The 21,200-nt window shown below is 38.0% G+C and overlaps 2 protein-coding genes across 3 annotated transcripts in view; both read right to left on the bottom strand.

The window, feature by feature from the left end:
- Nucleotides 1-19,074: 19,074 nt before the first annotated feature.
- The window catches only part of LOC107059707 (uncharacterized), a 4,700-nt gene continuing 2,574 nt past the window's right edge, over nt 19,075-21,200 (bottom strand). Inside the window, exons 2-5 of the mRNA XM_015306497.1 lie at nt 20,498-20,587; nt 19,474-19,632; nt 19,296-19,400; nt 19,075-19,207 (exon numbers count right to left, since the gene is read on the bottom strand). Of these exons, the coding sequence (XP_015161983.1) occupies nt 19,085-19,207; nt 19,296-19,400; nt 19,474-19,632; nt 20,498-20,587 (477 nt within the window). The 3' untranslated portion in view covers nt 19,075-19,084. The remainder of the gene's footprint in view (nt 19,208-19,295; nt 19,401-19,473; nt 19,633-20,497; nt 20,588-21,200) is intronic.
- Nucleotides 19,844-21,200, bottom strand: part of LOC107059711 (uncharacterized) — a 6,321-nt gene continuing 4,964 nt past the window's right edge. The window contains exon 5 of one of the 2 annotated variants that reach the window (XM_015306500.1): nt 19,844-20,100. The gene's annotated coding sequence lies outside the window, so the exon portion shown is untranslated. Of the gene's footprint in view, nt 20,101-20,521; nt 20,588-21,200 lie in introns of those variants that run through there. The other variant, XM_015306499.1, reaches the window with a different exon arrangement.

Raw genomic sequence — 21,200 nt, 5'->3', positions numbered from 1 at the left:
ACAGACTTAGCTAACTACTTGGCAAGTGATTTGGTTCCGTCGGATTTATCATTCCACCAAAGGAAAAAGTTCATATCTGATTTGATGAAATTCCTTTTGGATGAGCCTTACTTGTTTTGTATTTGTGCTGATGGGATTATTCGTCATTGTGTGCCCGAGGTTGAGATGATGAGTATACTAGAGGCGTGTCATTCATCGCCTGTTGGTGGGCACCACAGTGGTATCCGATCTAACCATAAAATTTTGCAGTGTGGGTATTACTAGCCTACCATCCACTAAGATGCTCATGATTTCACCAAGTCTTGTGATTGTTGCCAGCGTGAAAGAGGAATTTTGAAAAAGCAAGAACTACCAATGAACCCAATACTGGTAATTGAGCTTTTTGATGTTTGGGGTCTTGACTTTATTGGTCCGTTTATGAGTTCGAATGGGATGAAGTACATTCTTATGGTTGTTGACTATGTATCGAAATGGGTGGAAGCAGTCGTGCTTTCAAACAATGAGGGAAAGAGTGTCACTGCATTCCTGAAAAAGAATATCTTCTCCAGATTTGGTACACCAAGGGCAATCATAAGCGATGGAGGTTCTCACTTTTGTAATAAATTATTCAAGGCGTTTCTTGATAAGTATGGTGTTCGTCATAGTGTAGAAACCCCTTATCATCCGCAATCGAGTGGGCAAGTTGAAGTGTCAAATCACAAGATAAAGCAAATTCTTACATAGACCGTAAATGCAAAAAGAATTGATTGGTCAAGAAGGCTTGATGATGCTCTATGGGCTTATCGCACTGCATTCAAAACTCCCATAGGTATGTCCCCCTGCCAACTTGTATATGGGAAGTCTTGTCATTTTCCTGTAGAGCTAGAGCATAAAGCATTGTGGGGGCGCCACATCGAGTCAAAGAATGAATGATCTTGATGAGTTTTGCCTAAAACATATGAAAGTTTAGCCTTGTACAAAGAGAAGATGAAGAAGTACCATGATCAGAAGATTGAAAAGCGTGAATTTGCTTCCGGTGATCAGGTGCTATTATTTAACTCAAGGTTGCGCTTATTTCCTGCCAAACTCAAGTCTAAGTGAACTTGAGAACAAGGAAGGAATGAAGTTCAAGGTGAACGGTCAAATGATAAAGATCTACTTGGGGCAATCTGAGAGTACCAATGAGGTGATAGAGGAGTGGGGTCTTGATGAAGTCTGAGTAATCAAGGTGTCTGCGTCGTGCTACGACGTTAAATCAAGCGCTACTTGGGAGGCAACCCAAGATGTATAATCTAGCCAACTATAGGAGTTTTCTTTTCGATGTAGGGAGTTTTTCTAAAATTTGTAGTTTTCTACAATGATGTTTATTAATTTTGAGTTTTAGTGTTGGCTAGAAAATGATAGAATAAGGTTCGTTTCTAAAAAAAAGTGTCCAGAAAATATACAAAGAGAGTCCTAATGTTTTCTATGTATGCAGGGAAGAAAAGACAATTATGTAGAAATTAAGTTGATGCAGTGGTCTACAACTATCGACGGTCTATCAGTCAATCCATGGACCCTAGATGGCATCCGTAGATCCCAGTTATGTGTTCTGATTTTTACTAAGTTTTAGAGTGAACCATGATACCCATCGATGGACCGTTGGTCGACCTACTGACCGTCGACAGGTTTTGTGGGTCCAAGTTAGGGTTACAGTCGACCTGACTTGGACCCCAATTAAAATAAAAACCATTCATTTTAAACACATTCCCCATTCCCTCTTCTCCTCCAACCATTTCAAACCATTAAAATACCCTATATTTATCTCCTAATCTCCCCCATTTACTCTCATATGTCCTCCCTTTCCAATTTAATTTCCCCCATTCTCTTTCAAATCTGTTCATAACCTACTTCCCCTCCAAAATTCCTCCATTTCTACCAAGCATTCACAGTTCGGGTTCAATGTTTAGGTCGTTTGAGTTAGAAGGAGAAATCACTGTACTACGCACTCACCAACTTTTTTTACTTGTCAGGTAATCGATTTCACCAGAACTTTGATTTCGTTTTCATTGTTTAAACTTGAAATCACAGAGTTGAACTTGACCTTGGGTAGTAAATTGCATGTAAAATTATTGAAATCTAGTTTAGATACTACCCTTGGAATGATGGTGTGTGAGTGTGTTGTAGATTTAACTTAAATTGGTGGTTTTGATAGGTCTAGATGCATGTTTTGACTTAGGGTTTCGTTGTCTCTTTGTTGAAAGTCGAATTTGCATAATCGAAACCCTAAGAATGAGCACACCTCTGGTCGATGGCCTCAACCGATAGACCATCGGTCTACCTACGGACCGTAGATCGTGGTCCATCAATCAAATGCACACAAACATTTGCTAAGTTGCGAACCATGGTGTGGACTACGGTCCGTCGTTCCATCGACATTCCATTCTGCACATCCGTGGTTGCAACGACAGAGACCCAAAAATGGACTCTCTGACCTATGGCCCATCACTCAATCGATGGACCATAGGTACCCACCGTGGGTCACAAAAACAACTACTGCCTAAAAAAAATTATTTTTTGTCTAGGTTCTACTCTTGTTCAAAAATTATTTCTTGGGTCTTTTTGACTTATTTAAGTACTAGCAAGTCTTCCCTAGGTACCATGGCACCAAAACAAGTACTCGAGTACTCAAGGAAGGGCATGTCAAACTCCGTTGCCCCATCTTAATGCCTTATCAATGAGTCCAGTGGGGACGAATATGTCCTGGGGACCACCAAAGGCTCCACACTACCCCCCGAACTATGAGGAATAGGGCCTAGCAGGTTATATCATCAAGTGACGAGGTCCAGGTCACTGCCCCCAGTATGAGGAGGGGGCTTCACCTATAAGAGAGTCGCAGTCTGGCTCCAGTTCTAGCGGTACTTCCATTTCTTCCTTTGATGCCACTAGCACGGGTGTAAAACCTCGTACCCGAAACAGACCAAACCAACAGATTTTCTAAAGTTGCAGATGCAACCCATGGTGCCACCCGCGGACCGTAGAGTGACCCACAGTTCATCCTGGTGGTCCGTGGATGGCCACTTGCAACCCTTCCCAAAAAAATCTAGAATATTATTCTAAGGCACGACTCACGGTTGGACCCACAGACCATAGGTCAGACCAGGGACCGTGTACAAGGTTTGTGGATCAAGGCCTCAGAATCAAGCCCTAGAACCCCATCGATAGTTGACCAGCACGGACCGTTGGTCCATCCACAGTCCATCTATCGGTGACCCCGACAACTCTTAAGTCAAGGGTCGTTTGGTCTTTTCCTTATTCGTTGGACCCCTAAACTATGTCATTTAACCCCTAAACTACGTGGTTATAGTCAGTGTTAGCCTAGTAAAGTAATTAGAACCTAACCTAATCAATTATTCACCAAAAATTCATCTAACTTAGAGAAAAATAGAGGAGAAAGTCAACCAAGCCCTAGAGAAATCGAAAGATTTCTCAAGTGAATTTCGTCACCAGGTATGTGGGATTTCACCAGTGGGTTCCTTTCACCTATTAGGTCCCTAGATTTTAGTCAAAATCTTGATTCCCTTAATATTATCTAGACCTAGAGTTTCTTGAATGCTAGGAATATTGGTTTTTAGCTATTTGAATTATCCAAATCAGATTATCATGATTTTTTTATAGTTTTGTGTAGATTCTTTCATAAATTTAGAACCCTACATATGTAGTTCTTTTAGTTCATAAAATACGCATTCTAGGTCAGATATTTCAGATATACATGCCTCATATTTGAATGTTTCATTATCAGCACATTAATGGTGCATTTTCATTTAGCATGTAAATTTTTGAGTTATCCAGTACACAGTCATAAAATTACTTATATACATCCTAATTGGGAGTCGCTTAATACCGAGTGGACTAGGGTTAGTTACCATCAAGTCCCAGAACTACGTGCCTCGTAGGTTGTAAGTCCCCTCTGTGGGCATCATTATAGTGATCACGCCAGTTATGCCTCTATAACTATGGCAGGGTATATTGGGTCCTCTCGATGGGGAATATACATCGGACTCCACATTTAGCTCATGTGGTTTTATGTCAGTTATTAGTAGCTCCCTTACAGACAGATTCTATTGCATTGACCATGTTAACAGTTACACTCAGATGTCAGTCTCAGCATGTTATAAACTTTGTCATTGCATTCAGTCAGTTCATGTTTAGTATTCTCTATATAGTATCATGCTTATGTTTTAACATTGCTCAGATATATGCTTTGGTTCAGTTATGTTTATTGTTCACTTTTATTCTAGCCTGCATGCTCAACACCTTTCAAGTTCTGACGCATACTCTTTGCTACATCTTCTCGTGATGTAGGTTCAGGTTCTCAACTTCCAGATCACGCATATATCGGTTCCTGATCTTAAGATCAGCAGCATTAGGGGTGAGTCATAATTCTCCGAGGACGACATACATGTTTCCTTTGCTTTTAGTCTTAGTTTCTGTTTTGCTAGATTTAGCTAGGGCATGTCCCAGCACCTCTAGTCAGTCAGAGGCTATATTCAGACATAGTTAGATCCATCTTTAGCATTTGAGTTTGACCTTTCAGTGTTGTTAAATACTCAATTTTATATATTCAGATAATTTATGGGTATTCCCCATCATTGTAGTTTATCTTATGATTTAACTTTCGCACAATATTGCTTTACTTCTAATTACTTTAGTATGCTTACGATATGCCAACAGGGTTAGCTTGGGGTCACTCTTGATCCTAGATCTCGTGTCCGCGTCCAGGGGACAGCTTTGGGGCGTGACAAACTTGTTATCAGAGCATTAGGTTTAAGAGTCCTAGATGTCTTAAAAGCCGCACTAAGTAGAGTTATTTTCATGGATGTGAAGTGAACCACATCTAATAAGCTTAGGGAAAAGGCTAAGGATAATAAGAAGGCTAGAACATGCAACTACGAGTATTCTCAAAAGAAATTGGGTGGTGGAAATCGCTCGTAGTTTCAGCAAAAGTCTTCAGCTCCACCACCTTCATTAGCTAGTGTTCCATTCTCCAAGTTCCGACATGATCAGAAAGGTAGGGCATCAGGCTCTAAGTCTCAGGGGAGTGTTTCAGGCACCAGAACCTACCCAACTTGTCCTAAGTTTGGTAAGAACTATCCAGGAGAGTGTCTTGCAGTAAAGGAAGGATGCTTTGGGTGTGGTCAGTCTAGTCATAGGTTGAGAGATTGTCCTTCTTCTAACCAGGGTCCAGGAGGTAACAATGGTAGAGCTCTGTCCACAACTTCAGCAACACCAGTTGGTCACCCGACTCAGCAGGGTAACTCATCTGGTACAGGTGGCGGTCAGCGCCAGAACAGGGTGTATGTTCTTCAGGCTCGCCAGGACCAAGAAGATTCTCTTGATGTGGTCACTGGTACATTACAAGTTTTTAACTTAAATGTTTATGCTTTGTTAGATCCAGGGGCTACTATTTCCTTTGTAACTCCCTATATAGCAGTCAACTTCAATGTTAGTCCAGAAACTCTCTCAGAACCCTTCTCAGTCTTTACTCCAGTCAGTGACCCAGTTATAGCTAGATAGGTATACAAAATTCCCTTGTCAGAGTGACCCACAAAATCACCTCAGCAGATCTTGTAGAGGTGGAAATGGTAGACTTTGATATCATACTAGTCATGGATTGGTTACATTCCTGTTATGCCTCAGTCGATTGCAGAACTAGGATAGTTCGTTTTCAGTTTCCAGACGAACCAATCGTAGAATGGAATGGTAGTAGCTTAGCGCATATGGGTTGATTCATTTCTTACCTTAAGGCTAGAAAGATGATCTCTAATGATTATCTCTATAATCTAGTTCGGGTTAAGGATTCAAGCTTTAAAACCCAAACTCTTAAGTCAGTTCCAGTAGTTAATGAGTTCCCAGAAGTGTTTCTAGAAGATCTTCCCGGAGTTCCTCCCGAAAGGGAAATTGACTTTGGAATTGATCTCCTTCAAGATACCCAACCTATTTATATTCCTTCTTACAGAATGGAGGAATTGAATGAGCAGTTGAAAGACCTTCTAGATAAGTGCTTAATCAGACCAAATATTTCCCCATGGGGTGCACCAGTATTGTTCGTGAAAAATAAAGATGGTTCTCTCAGGATGTGCATTGACTATCAGCAGTTGAACAAAGTCACAGTCAATAATAAGTACCCTATCCCTAGGATTGATGACTTGTTTGACCAACTTCAGGGTGCTAGTCATTTCTTGAAGATAGATCTCAGATCCAATTATCATCAGCTCAGAGTCAGAGATAGTTTTGTATGGTCATTATGAATTCTTAGTTATGTCATTTGGACTAACCAATTCTCCTGCAGCTTTCATAGACTTGATGAACACAGTGTTCAGACAGTATTTGGACTTGTCGTTATCATCTTTATTGATGATATCCTTATTTACTCTAGGGATGAGGAAGAACATGCGAATCATTTGAGGGTTGTCCTGCATACTCTCAAAACTCGCCATTATTCACTAAGTTTAGCAAATGTGAGTTTTGGTTGCAATTCGTTGCTTTCCTTTGTCATATCGTGTCCAGCGAAGGGATTCGAGTGGATTCTTAGAAAATAAAAGCAGTGAAAGAATGGCCCAGACCTACCTCTCCTATAGATATCAAAAGTTTCTTGGGTTTGGCAAGTTATTACAGAAGGTTCGTGAAAGGATTTTCATCCATAGCCTCTCCATTGACTAAGTTGACTCAGAAAAAGGTTAAGTTTCAGTGGTTAGATGATTGTGAGAAAAGCTTTGCAGAACTAAAAAATAGGTTGACCACAACTCCTGTTTTGACTCTACCAAAGATTTCAGATGGTTATGTTATCTATTGTGATGCATACAGAGTTGTCCTAGGTTGTGTGTTGATGCAACGAGGTAAGGTTATAACGTATGCTTCTATACAACTTAAGGTGCATGAGAAGAACTATCCAACTCATGACCTTGAGCTTGCAGCAGTGGTGTTTGCACTTAAGATTTGGAGACATTACTTGTATGGTGTTCACGTAGATGTGTTCACGGACCATAAGAGCCTTCAGTATGTGTGAACCCAGAAAAGGTTGAATCTTCGCCAGAGGAGATGGCTTGAATTCCTCAAGGATTATGAAATGAGTGTGCATTACCATCCTGGTAAGGCCAATGTAGTAGCATATGCTCTTATTAGACTATCTATGGGTAGTGTAGCACATGTTGAGGAAGAAAGAAAGGAACTAGCAAAGGATGTTCACAGACTTGCTCGCTCAGGAGTTCGTCTTATTAGCATATCATATGGTGGTGTAACAGTTCAGAATGGGCCAGAATCTTCATTGGTAGCGGAGGTTAAGGAAAAGCAAGATAGTGATCTGATATTTCTTCAACTAAATGGTGCAGTCCATCAACATCGAGTTGAGGTTTTCTCCCAAGGGGGAGATGGTGTGCTTCGCTATCAGGGTCGATTATGTGTTTCTAAGATGGGTGAGTTGAGACAATAGATTCTTGCAGAAGCCCATAATTCCAGGTATTCTATTCATCTAGGCGCCACTAAGATGTACAGTGATTTGCGAGAAGTCTTTTTGGTGGAATGATATGAAAAATGATATAGCAGATTTTGTGGCTAAGTGCCCTAATTGCCAGCAAGTGAAGGTAGAACATCTGAAACCATGGGGCATGACTCAAGAGATCAACATTCATACTTGGAAGTGGGAAGTGATCAACATGGACTTCGTTACAGGGTTACCGCATACTCGCAGACAGCATGACTCCATTTAGGTGATAGTTGACAGAGTTACTAAATCTGTGCGCTTTTTGGCTGTTAGGACTACACCAAGATTTACATTAATTAGATAGTCAAGTTGCATGGGGTTCCTTTGTCTATCATTTCAGATAGAGGTCCTCAGTTTACCTCTCATTTCTGGAAGTCATTTCAGAAAAAGTCTTGGTACTCAGGTTAACCTTAGCAGACCATTTAATCCATAGATGGATGGTCAAGCAGAGCGTACCATTTAGACCTTAGAGGATATGTTTAGAGCTTGCGTGATCGATTTAAATGGTAGTTGGGATGATCACCTTCCTCTATAGTGTTCATCTACAATAATAGCTACTATTCCAATATTCAGATGGCCTCTTATGAGGCATTGTATGGGCGTAGATGCAGATCTCTAGTTGGTTGGTTTAAAGTAGGTGAAGAAGCCTTGATAGGGCTAGATTCAGGTCATGATGCTATGGAGAAGGCATTCAAGACTACTACTACTCTGCATTTCCCCTATCTTATCTTTCATTTGTGTAGAGAGGCTTCATTGCCTATTTAGCATTGTAATAGGTTGACTGAGTCGACGTAGACTGTCGACATCGGCCTTACTAAAGATGATGCTAATCCCACCGCACCGCGAAAGGGACCACATGTTGACCTACGTCCTCTAAGTACTGATTTTTTCGGAGATGTGGAGGAGATTCAGGTTGAGCAGGCTGCTGACACGACTATGCCTTCCACTACAGCAGAGGCACGGGTTCCTCCCTCTACTTCTTCTAGTCAGGCTTCTATCTCCTCAAGAGCCACTCCCCCTTCAAGGTCCATTATAGTTCCTCTGTCCCGAGTCCAAAAGTTGGAGACCTAGATGGCTACCTTGCTGCATTATATGAGGCCCTGGATGCAACGATCAGTTGAGGAGTATGAGGCTCATATGGAGCAGATGATGGATACCAAGATTCAGGTAGTCCACAAGCTGCTAGATGCGTTTGAGCTGCGAGTTCTGGAGAGGCCTGGACCGATGATTGATTTCATTACTTTTCATAGAGTTGACTAAGCTCTGGTCCGATGTTGATTTCCTCCTTGCTACCGCTGAGGCTGCCCCCGATCCCCCACCTATGGATGAAGCTAACGATGTGGTGATGACTGCACTTTTTAGCGACACTATACCACCACCCTACCCTTCCCATGTGGCTGGGAAGCGCCACCTCTCTTCTGACCATACTTCTTATATAGAGGAGGCCTGGCGGGCAAAGAAGAGAGAGCAACAACGGTTGGAGGCAGCCCTGAGGCAGTCTATTATTGATGAGGAGTTGAGGCAGCATCGGGCCCGTGAGATTGATGTTAGCCCATCTGGTTCGAAGAGCACTACTGATGGTGTTCCTAGTATTGATGAGGGCACTATCGATGGCGTTCCTGTTACTGATCCAGCTGGGTTCTGGGAAAATGGACCCACCCGCTTCTTGATGGGTCATTGTCTCGTATGCGTCATAGGGTTTGCTTCACCCTATGTTTTTTTTGTGCATTGAAGAAAATTGCACCATTTTTTTTGTGGGATGGGGTAAATGGGTTGTGAGTGATAGGGTGAAGTCTGAGTAACCCAACTCATAACCCTCAATTGGGATTTTCTTGCCTTTGTTCTTTTTCTCCAATGGACTATTTTACTCTTCTGTTGAACCGACATGTGTAGAAGTAGATATGAAGAATGAAAGCATGTAATTGATACCTGTCTAAATTTTTTGAAATGTGCTAGATCTATAGGTTAATGAGTTAAATGTGTTGGATCTGTATGTGACATGATAGGAACCGGTATGATAGCATGTCTTAAGCTAACACTTGAACTAGGTGCTTCAATAATTAGATAATAAAACAATGTGCGAAGTGTGTGTGAGAAAATTGTTTGTTCATGCAGTATGTGCTAATCTAGAACTTACCTCGTTGGTCTTGCTAAGATAATCTAGGCTAGAAATTAAGAAATGATCATAGGCCTTTTTTTCAAATAAGTCCACTTAAGTCTAAAAAGATCCAATGAAAAGAAATAAATTCTCCCTTTGACCCAAATGTTTGAGCCTAATGAATACAACTTCTTTCAATACACCTAACTCACCTTCCCTAAAAGACTGTTTTGGCCATGGTCCCTCCTTGGACATGTGCACCTTAACTTAGGCCAAAAGCCTAAGTTGAGGGTGGCTAATTGAGAAGTTACCTTAATCTCGGCCCTGGTATGACCTCAAATACTGTGCACCTCAACTCATGCAAAATACATAAGTTGAGGCTAGCTATGAAAAAGGAAACTGAAAGAAAAGGGTATGAAAAGAGTTATGTATAAAAGAAGAAAAATGATAGAAAAAGGTGTGACTAAATTCAAAAGTGATAATGATGCTGAAAAAAGAGAAAAAAGAAGTAAAAGAAAAAGAAAAAGTGGAAAAAGAAGAATGAAAAAGTCAAGTCATATCTCTGCTGAAGAAAGTCAAGGAAAAGGGCAGAAAATAAAAATTTGTCAAAAATTGGTTGAGAAAAGAGGTTAATAGCCAATGTAATGTCAAGAAGGGCAGAAAAGTCACTAAAAGTACCCCAAATGTATCCTACCTGACCCTGAGTCTACATTACAAGCTAATAAAGCCCTATAGTGATCCTAGTGACTAGTCTGGAGAGTCTGTGCAATGAAAATAAGGGCAAACCTATGGTATTGAGCACTAACTGTATTTGAATTCTCTTATGAGCATGAGTGTTGACTGAATCCTTATGCTTAAAAATCAGATTGCTGTGTGAAAAGGGTTTTCTTTGAGGTGAGTGCACTAGTTATATTGTTGGAGAGTTGGTACCTTGATGATTGTTGAAACTGTATGTGGTGATATCTATTAGTCTGTCTATGTCATGTTTTGATCCGCATGAGTTAGTTTGTTGAGTCTAAATGAAAATATTTGCACTAAGTGATGGAATTGATTGAGAAAGCCATGTGATTTCTTGAGTTTGTATGTTTGCTTCTACATGAGTGTCGTTTAGAGTTTTAGTGTGTCGCTTGAGGACAAACAATAAATTTATGTTGAGGGTGTTGATATACCGTGAGTTTAAAGTATTTTTGATGCATTTCACTTAGAGTTTGTGTGAGTTCTGGGCTGTTTGTTATTAGATATAATGGTTATTATGTAATCTTTGCAGGAAATTGTTTCGGAAGCGGTTGAGAGAGAAAATAACTGAAATGGCAATAGTAGCAGTCGATGGAGACAACCACGGACCGTAGGTCCAGTGACGAGATGTAGGTGCTGAAGCGTAGATGAGAGTTCAAGGAAGTCTGACCAAGTGTGGAACCACAGAGGCAATCGACGTCCCGTAGAGTGAATGACGAACTGTCCTGCACGACTGTCATTTCTGATCAGAAAGTTGATTTCCAGTACTTGAACCACGGAGGGACAGGATGGACCATATTCCCTTCCACAGACTGTAGGTGGGACCGTCATTTGAAGACTATAAAATATTTTCCAAGTGCCAAACCATAGAGGTGAACCACAGACTGTAGGCTAATCCACGGTCCGTAGGTCGTCTTGTCGATCAAAACCGAGTCTGACCCAGTTTTCCTTATTTCGTTTTCCTACTATGTTTAGGATTTAGTTCTTATAAATACTAGTTGTTATTTCCATTTTTGGGAGTTAGACAATATTTCAAACTTTTGTTTTCGGTTTTTTGGAATTAATTTGCAAACACTTTGGCACTTTAATTCCAGAAGCTAGTTTATGCAATTTGCACTTTGAATGTCAATTCAAAATTTCAGTTTTCATCTATTCTAATTGTAAGTTCATGATTTCTTTTAGTAATCCTAATATTAATTGTCAATTCTCAAGCATGAGTAGCTAAATCCACAACTAGGGTTGTGGGAACCATGATCAATCAACAATGTCAGAATAATAACTAAGTAATTCTTGAATAGTGTTTATGCATGTATTGTTAATCATTTCGTTTAGAAGTCTTTTTAATGTAGGCTAACGTGCGAACTCGCCTCGTTCCTACTTGCCTTACCAAGGGGGTAATGAATGAGAAAATGATTAAACAACGGAGATTTAGTTAAGGATTTGCTGCTATCTAATAGTCTGACTTTAATCAGTTGACGTGAGGGTGAATACCGAATTCAATTGACATGATGACTAATTCGAGGTAAAGGTAAGGGATAGTAAAGCACACACCCGTAGACTTACCAAGTTGCGTGGTGAAAGTTCCTACTTGGATTACCAATCACTTAGGGATACCTAACTTATTAGCCTTGCATGTTAAACGCTAGGTTATAATTACTATTATTCGGAATATTGCGTTAAGAGCTTGTGGGGAACACATATACCCTAGTTTTCATCTTATAGTGATATCTCAACTGTGAATCTTGTTTACTTGTTCTTAATTCAAACCAACAAACTGTTATTTTATTTACAAAATCTCCTTTGTTTACTTTCCTTAGAAATAGTTTGACTAGAAAGAGATAATTATGAGTTAAGTTTAAGTCTAAACCATATTCCTCGTGAGATCGACCCCAACCTACAAGTTGGGTTCTTTATTTGGCAACGACCGCTTATACTTCTTTCAGGAAGTGTAGTTTGGGCCTATCACCCGCGCTCAAACACGCACACTCAGGATGCCAGTTGTTCCTGACTGTAAAGCCAAGCGCGCGAACGTCAGGCCTAAGCTGACAATAAAGGGCTAAGACCTCCAAACTTTAATGGGGTGATCGGGATTCATCCAGAACCTCGTGCGTTCAAACAAATTATGCTACCCCATCAGAAACGACATATGGACTCAACGAAACATTGAAATTCCTATCCTAGTTTGTTTCAATAAAAGGTTAGTCCCACACTCAATTTCTATTTTAAGCCAAAATTCACAAAGGGCGTCAGAATTATTCCGGAAGACCAAATTCAACAATCCAGAGCTAACTTCTTACAAAATTCTCATCCAATCTCTTTTACTCAGAATGTTGACTAAAGTCAAACTTAGGCTTCAACTTGAACGTTAAAATGCCTAATCGCACAAACTCGCTTTGAAAGCCTTGGGAGTCATGCCACCTATGTTACTAGCCTAAAATGACCCTTCTGGAGTTGATGAAATCGTTAGAATTGGATTTTGAGATCATCTTCCTAAAATTCTAATAAAAAATGACCGTTCAAGGTTCAAAAGCTCCAAAACACTAAAACTCGCATAAAAACCAAAAGAACGACCAGGTGACTGAACTGTTAGTTCCAGTGGGGTCTCTACAGGAAAGCTCTAAATAACAAAAAGGAGGCATAAACACAAAAAAATCTAGAGGTTATTACTACTATATTATCATATAGTAAGGTGGAGGAAATCAGAAGAGGGTTGGGTAACTTGCAATAAGAATGGAGTTAGCAAAGGAAACCTAGGACAAAGTTCATATGGTTTTTGTGGTAGAGATCATAAGGGTGCTTTGTTATATGCGGAGGCACTGGGACTAGGTATCAAAACCAACATGGAGGCAAAGCTAACAACTATCTGGAAAGAACTAAAGTACTATCTATCACAGGGATATAATTTTATCATAATGTCGAGTGGTTCACTAGTGGCAATGAAGATGATATGGGAAGAACTGAAAGTACCATTGGAAACAACAAAAGGAATTGAGAAAATAAAGGAAACTGCAAGTAAGATAAGCTTTTAGATATTGCATATATTTAGAGAAGCTATTCAATTAGTAGACTTTATCACAAATACAACTATCAATCATGAGGATAAGCAACAAGTTCAAAATTTCAATCACCTAGCTAGCTTGGGAAAGAAAATATTGAATATGGACAAGAGTCAAATCCCATCTATAAGAGTGAGAGTAAGGAGAATAGATCCCATCACAACGTTTCACAGTTATTACATTTACAAGGAAGTTTAGCCAACAAAAAGTAATACTTTCACCAGCAAATTGCGAAGGTCGAGGAACCACATTTGAATAGAATAACTCGCAGATAGCTAAGAATTCAGATTGAAGGAGGACAAGAGTGATTTGGTTTTCCTTATAACCACTTCAACTAAAAACAAACATGGAGTCAGAAAGTAAAGGAAATGGGAAACAAAACAAAGATCACAAGATACTCACAATAAACTACATAGCTGAGATGCTTGGTTCAAACCCTATAGAAGGGTTCCCAAAAGTTCGTGGATCTCCATCGGATGGTACACTTGAGAAGAAAAATTGATGGAAGAAGTCAATGAGCAATGGTGAAAGAAAGAGATATAGTGAAGAAGAAGAGGACGAAGAAGAAGAAGAAGAAGAAGAAGAAGAAGAAGAAGAAGAAGAAGAAGAAGAAGAAGAAGAAGAAGAAGAAGAAGAAGAAGAAGAAGAAGAAGAAGAAGAAGAAGAAGAAGAAGAAGAAGAAGAAGAAGAAGAAGAAGAAGAAGAAGAAGAAGAAGAAGAAGAAGAAGAAGAAGAAGAAGAAGAAGAAGAAGAAGAAGAAGAAGAAGAAGAAGAAGAAGAAGAAGAAGAAGAAGAAGAAGAAGAAGAAGAAGAAGAAGAAGAAGAAGAAGAAGAAGAAGAAGAAGAAGAAGAAGAAGAAGAAGAAGAAGAAGAAGAAGAAGAAGAAGAAGAAGAAGAAGAAGAAGAAGAAGAAGAAGAAGAAGAAGAAGAAGAAGAAGAAGAAGAAGAAGAAGAAGAAGAAGAAGAAGAAGAAGAAGAAGAAGAAGAAGAAGAAGAAGAAGAAGAAGAAGAAGAAGAAGAAGAAGAAGAAGAAGAAGAAGAAGAAGAAGAAGAAGAAGAAGAAGAAGAAGAAGAAGAAGAAGAAGAAGAAGAAGAAGAAGAAGAAGAAGAAGAAGAAGAAGAAGATAGACCTTTGCAAACTTAACAACAAAGCTCCCAGCGCGTGGACATGGAGAAGGTTTATCACCCACAACAGAAGAATACAGAAACTAGAATTGGAAAGACATAGAGAGAACATCCTTAGCGGCAGAGTACACAAGCTGAAGAAGTGGGTACTGGGGAATGGATTAGGAAACCTATCTTTTAAGGTCTTTTTTTTATAAAAGTTGTTTTCAGCTCATTTGTTGGGCCTTATTGTGTACTTGTTTGTCATTTTTTTATTTTTTGTATCATTGGCTCATTAGGAACTCATGCAAACAAATTTTTAATTCAATAATAAAAGGACCCGAGGTCCTAAAATTAGCTTAAAAAATCTTAGTTCTTTGTAAATCCAAATAATAAAGGTATAAAATGGGTTAACAAAAACCTCAACCTAAAGAAGTTTAATCTAGGAGTTGGAGATTTGGTATTAGACATACAATTACTTCAAATTAATTCCCCCAATACTCAAATTAATGTCTAACTTGTGAAGTCTTTTGTAGCAAACCAGGATGAAATCATACGCATCATCCCCCTTATAATCATGAAGCACTAGACGCTTAAGTTTCAAGAACTTAGTCAGCATCTCATGCTTTTTTCTAGTCATCACAAGGACAAGAAACAAAAAAAACAAAGTGCTAGCCCTCTCATCCATATCCACCTTGGGAATAGTGGAAGCAATAATCTGAGTAACCAAAACCTAAGCAGTTTGAACCGTGAGAGTGGCTCTAGTACCTGCCAACCCACTCAGAAAAGTGAGTACCTTTTAGACAGTCTCTGTATACATAGGGGGAAACATGTTACCCTAGTATGTGTCCTTGCCTCGAGCTTAACCTCATCCTTGATATTGATCTCAACCTTTTCCTTAATAACTGTATCTTGGGGTGTGGATGGGGATGGGGTTGCTTATATACCTTGGCACTTCCACATTCTGAGCTACACCCCTAGCGGGTGTTTCCCTTCTCTGCCCCTCCCTTTACCTCTCCCTCGGTCACTCCCTTTAGCTGTGGACTTAATCGCTGGCTCTGGTGTTTGAGCCATCACTCTCGTGCCATTACGTCTAGTGTTAACAATTTGCGGACATAAGTAAGATCACAGTGCTAGTACATCATACACATATAAAAAATTCATAACTAAATAGAATCACAAGGAACTATGCAATCTAGCAACAAACACTAGTCACACTTATTCTCTCAGTGACATGACATGAAAACCACAACAACAATTAACCAATGCATGACATGTTTCACATGATCATAATGCTAGTACCGGTCCTCTCGTGGAACCTCAAACCAAACTGTAATATCATATTGGGAGTGGTATCCGAGCCAACCAACAATATCTAACCTGTACCGGTGTGGTACCGAGCCAACCAACAAGTACAATAAGCATGAATAATCATATTACACCACAACATGCATCAACTCACAACACAATGAACACGACTACTTGAACCCGCTAGTTACAATTACAAATTCATTTCACAACATGACTCGACAAGTAATAAACATGCAAATATACATATCCCAGAAGCATATAACCATCACCTACCTATAATCAAGCCCCTTGGAAACTCTAAATAACCAGAGCTTTTCCCATACAAAGTGCCTTGGCTTGTTCTTGGTCTAAAATAAACAATATGACATTCAATAAAACACAAATGACCTATTAATTTACCCATATTACTAGAAAATTCAAACCCCTGTAAAAATGAGATCATATTCCCCAACTAGGTCTCCTTCCCACCATGGATTCATGCTCAATAAATGTCCCCAATGTTAATCACCTAGTTTCTAAGGCTTAAGAAACATTTAACAAGATCGGGGAGTCGAATTCTTACCTTAACCGGTGATTTTCGTGGGAAAATTTATGCATGCTCCTAAAATCGTCCCTCTCTTCTTCAAGAACTCAAATTGCAAAAAAAAAGGGGTTTTGGGCCTTTTTCTTCATAAAATCACGATTCTCTCACTATAGCAGTGTCAACCTCGCTATAGCAACAACTTACCTCTCTATAGCGGTCTAAGCACCGCTATAGTAAGAAGTTGTCTGCTATAGTGAGGTCGGCGGATTTCCAGTGGCTCAACATTTGAAAAAAGCCCTTTTTACAACACAAACTCTTCTTTTAACGTCCCGACTCATACCTTTCACGCCAATTTAAATTTTGGGAGTTCTACTTACCCTAATTCAATTCCGAAAGGCCTTATGCATTCTTTAATGTCTTGGTTACAAGCATAAAATCATTCAAATCTAAATAAAAGGCCCCATCTTTTCTCAGATGGCCCTAGAAATCATTTAGCCTAGATTCCATCTAAGCCTAGTCTAGCAAAGAATTTTCAAGTTATTACCCGAAAAGTTTTCTACCCGAGGAGGAGGAGGAGGAGGAGAAGGAGAAGAAGGTGAAGAAGAAGAAGAAGAAGACGGGCCAAACTCGGTAAGGAAAATGGGAATTTTCGCAAATAGTCACTATAATAAACTTAGTTATGCTCCATAGCAATAGTTTGAATCATTACAGGTTGTAGGTACAATTTAAATTGTCTCGTTCGTATAATTTGTGAGTGAGTTTGTATAATCCGCAGGTACTTTTGTATAATTGAGTTATTTTTTTACAAACTCAAAATAACGAATTTATACAAACACAAACATTTGAACTTTAAACATTTATACAAATTATATTATACAAAATTACACTATACAAAAGTTATACAAATTATATTATACAAATTTCGAAGTTTACAAACGTGCAAATTATACAAACTCGAAACCTCAGTCCATGTGATTATCACTAAATGGTTGTTGCGAGTGGTAGTTAACTCAAACAATAACTATGATGACTAATTAACTAGTATACATTTGCTTAACCATATAATTTCCCAGAGGAAAAAAGTAGTGAATGGCCACTTATGGTAATAAATAAATAAAAATTAAGTTAACTATTTTTTTGTTTGTGTGAGCAATATGACTTAATGGACATTTTTTTTAATTTTCCCTTAGTTATATCTACAAAATTTAAAAGAGGAACTACTATCACAAGAAATTCATAACATATTATCACTACAAGAAAAAAGGCATTTCCCAACAATTAGTTTTGTTGCTATATATAGGATGTTGTTGCAAAAAGAACTTTTGGCAACAATATAAAAGTTGTTACATATTGTTGCAATAAACGCTAATGCGAAAAGTTTTTGCAACAACAAAATATATTGATGCCAAAAACTAACTTATTGCAACCAAAATAATTGTTGCCTTACATTAATATAGTTGTGGCTCATAAAAAATTTCGCAACAAAATTTAGTGTTGCCACAAATTAACTTTTTTTACCAACAATATCAGTTGTAAAAAATTGACAAAAAGTTAGTTAGTAATGTTTTGGGAAGGCTTTTAGCAACAATAAATTTTATTGTAATAAACATATTTATTATATACCTTTAGTGTGAGTTGTTGCTACATACATAATACACATTTTCTTTTTAGAAATTCTATAAAAATATTTCTACACTTTTAGCAACAATTTGTGAATAGCTGCTATATACACAATACACTTTTCTTTTAGAAAATTTTCACAAATATTTATATTAAGAATTATATAAATTTGCAAATATCAATATAAGATTGATATTCCAAAGAACTAAATACTTCTACATATGTTTGTACTTGTAAGAAAAAATAATAAGCAAGTCACTAATTATATTCTAATCCTACTAGTTATAACTTTTGAATAATCCGATCTTCCAATAGTACTTGTATTGAAGCAATGGTTCAATTATGCATGTTCATCCTGCAAATAAAAGATAAATATAATTATAATTTGACAAAGTAAGTTATAAAATACACAAATATAAATCTAAAAAGCAGAGATATTCGCATGAATGCACTCACTAATACACCCAAACATACTTTAACCCTCCTGATAAATCTCCTTTTCATTTGAAAATGACCAAAATCAGAAGCACTATAAATTATGTACAGAAGAGAGAGTGAGATGTTCCAGATTTGGCAAAGGATCATCTGTTCACTTCCTTCAACCCCAAGAATGTCAAAAAAACAAAAGGAAGTAAAACGTATAATCTTAATCTCCTGGAATAATTTTGTGAAATAAACTTTTTAAACAGTTTCCAGCTTCCTGGAGACTTCCCTTTTCCCTTCTTATCAAACCTGACCAAGAACATTGATTGAGTTTAAAAAGAGATAATAGCTGAATATGAAATCACAAGAACTCTCTATGTGTAGTGATTTTAATCCATCAAAACTCTTCTTGTTCACAATCAACTTCCTACTGGCATACTACTCTCCAAATTAGATGCAGACAAAATCTCATCAAAACAAGTCGATCTAAGACAACCAAATCATATGCACAATCAAGCAATTGCAAATGACAAAGATTACCAATATCTGGTAACTCTTTCAACTCATTGCAATTTTGTTAGAGATCGTAGTTGACATAAACTATTGATGGAAGAAGGCAGTGCTCTAATACAAGCATGGCTCAGATTCACAACTTTTCGAGCTGAAAATGCAAAAAAAGAGATATTTAGGCAACATACCTCACTTGATTTATTCTATTCCAGCTCAACAATTTTTGCCTCAAGTGATGATTTTTCACTCAAATGCCTCTTTTTTGTTTCTTCTGCGGTACGCAACATAGAACGAGCTTTCAACTCTTCATGGATCTTTTCAAAGACCTGCAATTAGTGAAGTCACATGAGTTTCTGCTTTATGGATACTAATATGGACAAAATATAAAGGCCAAATAATATTTTATAGCTTTACCTGATTATTTGCGTCAACCAACTCTTTCGGAATAGTTTTCTTTGAACCTTGAGAACTCAACTTTGGAAGCCGCATCTCTATGCTTCGCTTCTCTGATAGGGCAGCCTATAAGGAATGGAGTAGTAAAATGAATGATTGTCCCCTTAATAAATCAAATTTAATAACATTAAAAAAATACCTTAAGCTCTACATCTTTTTCATTGCACAATGAACTGAATTTATCACAATCATAAATAGCCATTTCTAAGTTTTGCTTCTCAAAAGTCAAGATATCTTTCAAGTTATCAAATTCTTTTTGCATCTGTGATTCTTGGTTTTGCTTTCCATGTAAATCTTCCTGCAGCTGTTCATCAATACAAAGATTATAAGCTTGAAGTAAACATATATCTAAAATATATTTATTACATATTGTGTTTTTTTTGTTGTAATTAAAATGATAGATGGATATGCATAGAGATACAACTGACACAAGGAGATGAAAAAACTATTCCAATAATAATATAGGAAGTCAATGTTAACAATAAAGAACAATCTCTATTTTCATCTAATTACCAGCAACATATACTTGTAAACAAAAACAAATTTTCAGCAACATATACTATTTTCATCTAATTACCAGATGTGATGCTCGAACTAACAACATATGTTTTGAGATCAATGGGCAATACCTGACAATAGCACTAGTTCAACATGTAATAATAATAGTAATTAGAGTTTGCTTACCTAGAGAGGCAGGAGGACTAAATATCCTAGATGCAGCCTATTGGAACAAGATAGCTATATGCAAGTTGCTATGAAATTTGTGCTGTAAAAAAAGATAAGTTATGGGTCAAGCGGGTCCACTTATATTACATAAAAGGCAATTCTATCTGGAAATGCACGCCAAAACAGGCTTCATAGGTGGTGCAAAAGATTTTTCAAGAAAAGAAGTATCTGGAGGAAGCGGACATAATGGAGGTGGAGCTTGCAGCAATGGATACATTTTCCATTAAAAAGATGTATGTGTGATTGAGAGGTAATTTCCATGTAGTAGAGTGGTGGAAACTGATTCACAATAACAAGGGTTCCCCAAAAAGTAATTAGGAAAATAATCCAAGAAGTCGTGTTCAGAGAATCATATCAAGCACGCCTACCAGCAGCCAATTAAAGTCTAACGTTTTACCCTTGAGAATAGAAAAAATAGATATGAGACATTTACTTACCCAATTGTTATTCATCAGACTAGCAGAACTTGTCTCTTTTGAATTAGTTGAAGTTGTAATGATATTGAAAATCGAAGCAGGAAGGCCATTCTGTTAAATATGGTACAAATTGTTATCTCCTGTATTCAGATTAGCAAACCAGAAATAATAAAAGATGAAAAGAAAAACACAAAGAACTATCTGAGTCAATAGAACTCACTGTGTGTCCTTAAGAAATTTAATCCCCTCAAGTATTCGAGGTTGTAGATTAATTCCTCCCAAGATAAAACAGATTAACCATTAAAGAAGTAGAGGTACCTCCAACTTCGATAATTTCAACGAACTCAAAATGACAGCAACGAATCACACACACAGACACGATCGATCGATATTAATTTGTAAGAAATGTATGCAAAAGAAGGGAAGAATTCAATGCAAAAAAATGAGAGAAAACCTCTCTATTTATAGCCAACAAAGGGTAAAGGTCACAACCCTTTGGGAAGAAGACAACCTTTCAGAAAGAAGACAACCTTTCAGAAAGGTCACAACACTTGGGAAAAGGCATAACCTTTCAAACGGTCACAATCCTTTAGAAAGGACACAACCTTTCATAAAGTTCACAACCCTTCGGATAGTCACAACTCTTCAGGAGAGTCACAACCCTTCATTTCCTGTTCACACCTTTAAAACCCAACAATCCCCCACATGAATAGGGAATGGCTAT

Source organism: Solanum tuberosum, unplaced genomic scaffold, assembly GCF_000226075.1.
Source record: "Solanum tuberosum cultivar DM 1-3 516 R44 unplaced genomic scaffold, SolTub_3.0 scf00033, whole genome shotgun sequence".
Lineage (NCBI taxonomy): Eukaryota > Viridiplantae > Streptophyta > Magnoliopsida > Solanales > Solanaceae > Solanum > Solanum tuberosum.
Note: the sequence above shows the minus strand (reverse complement) of the source record. Positions and strands in the feature narration are given on the sequence as shown.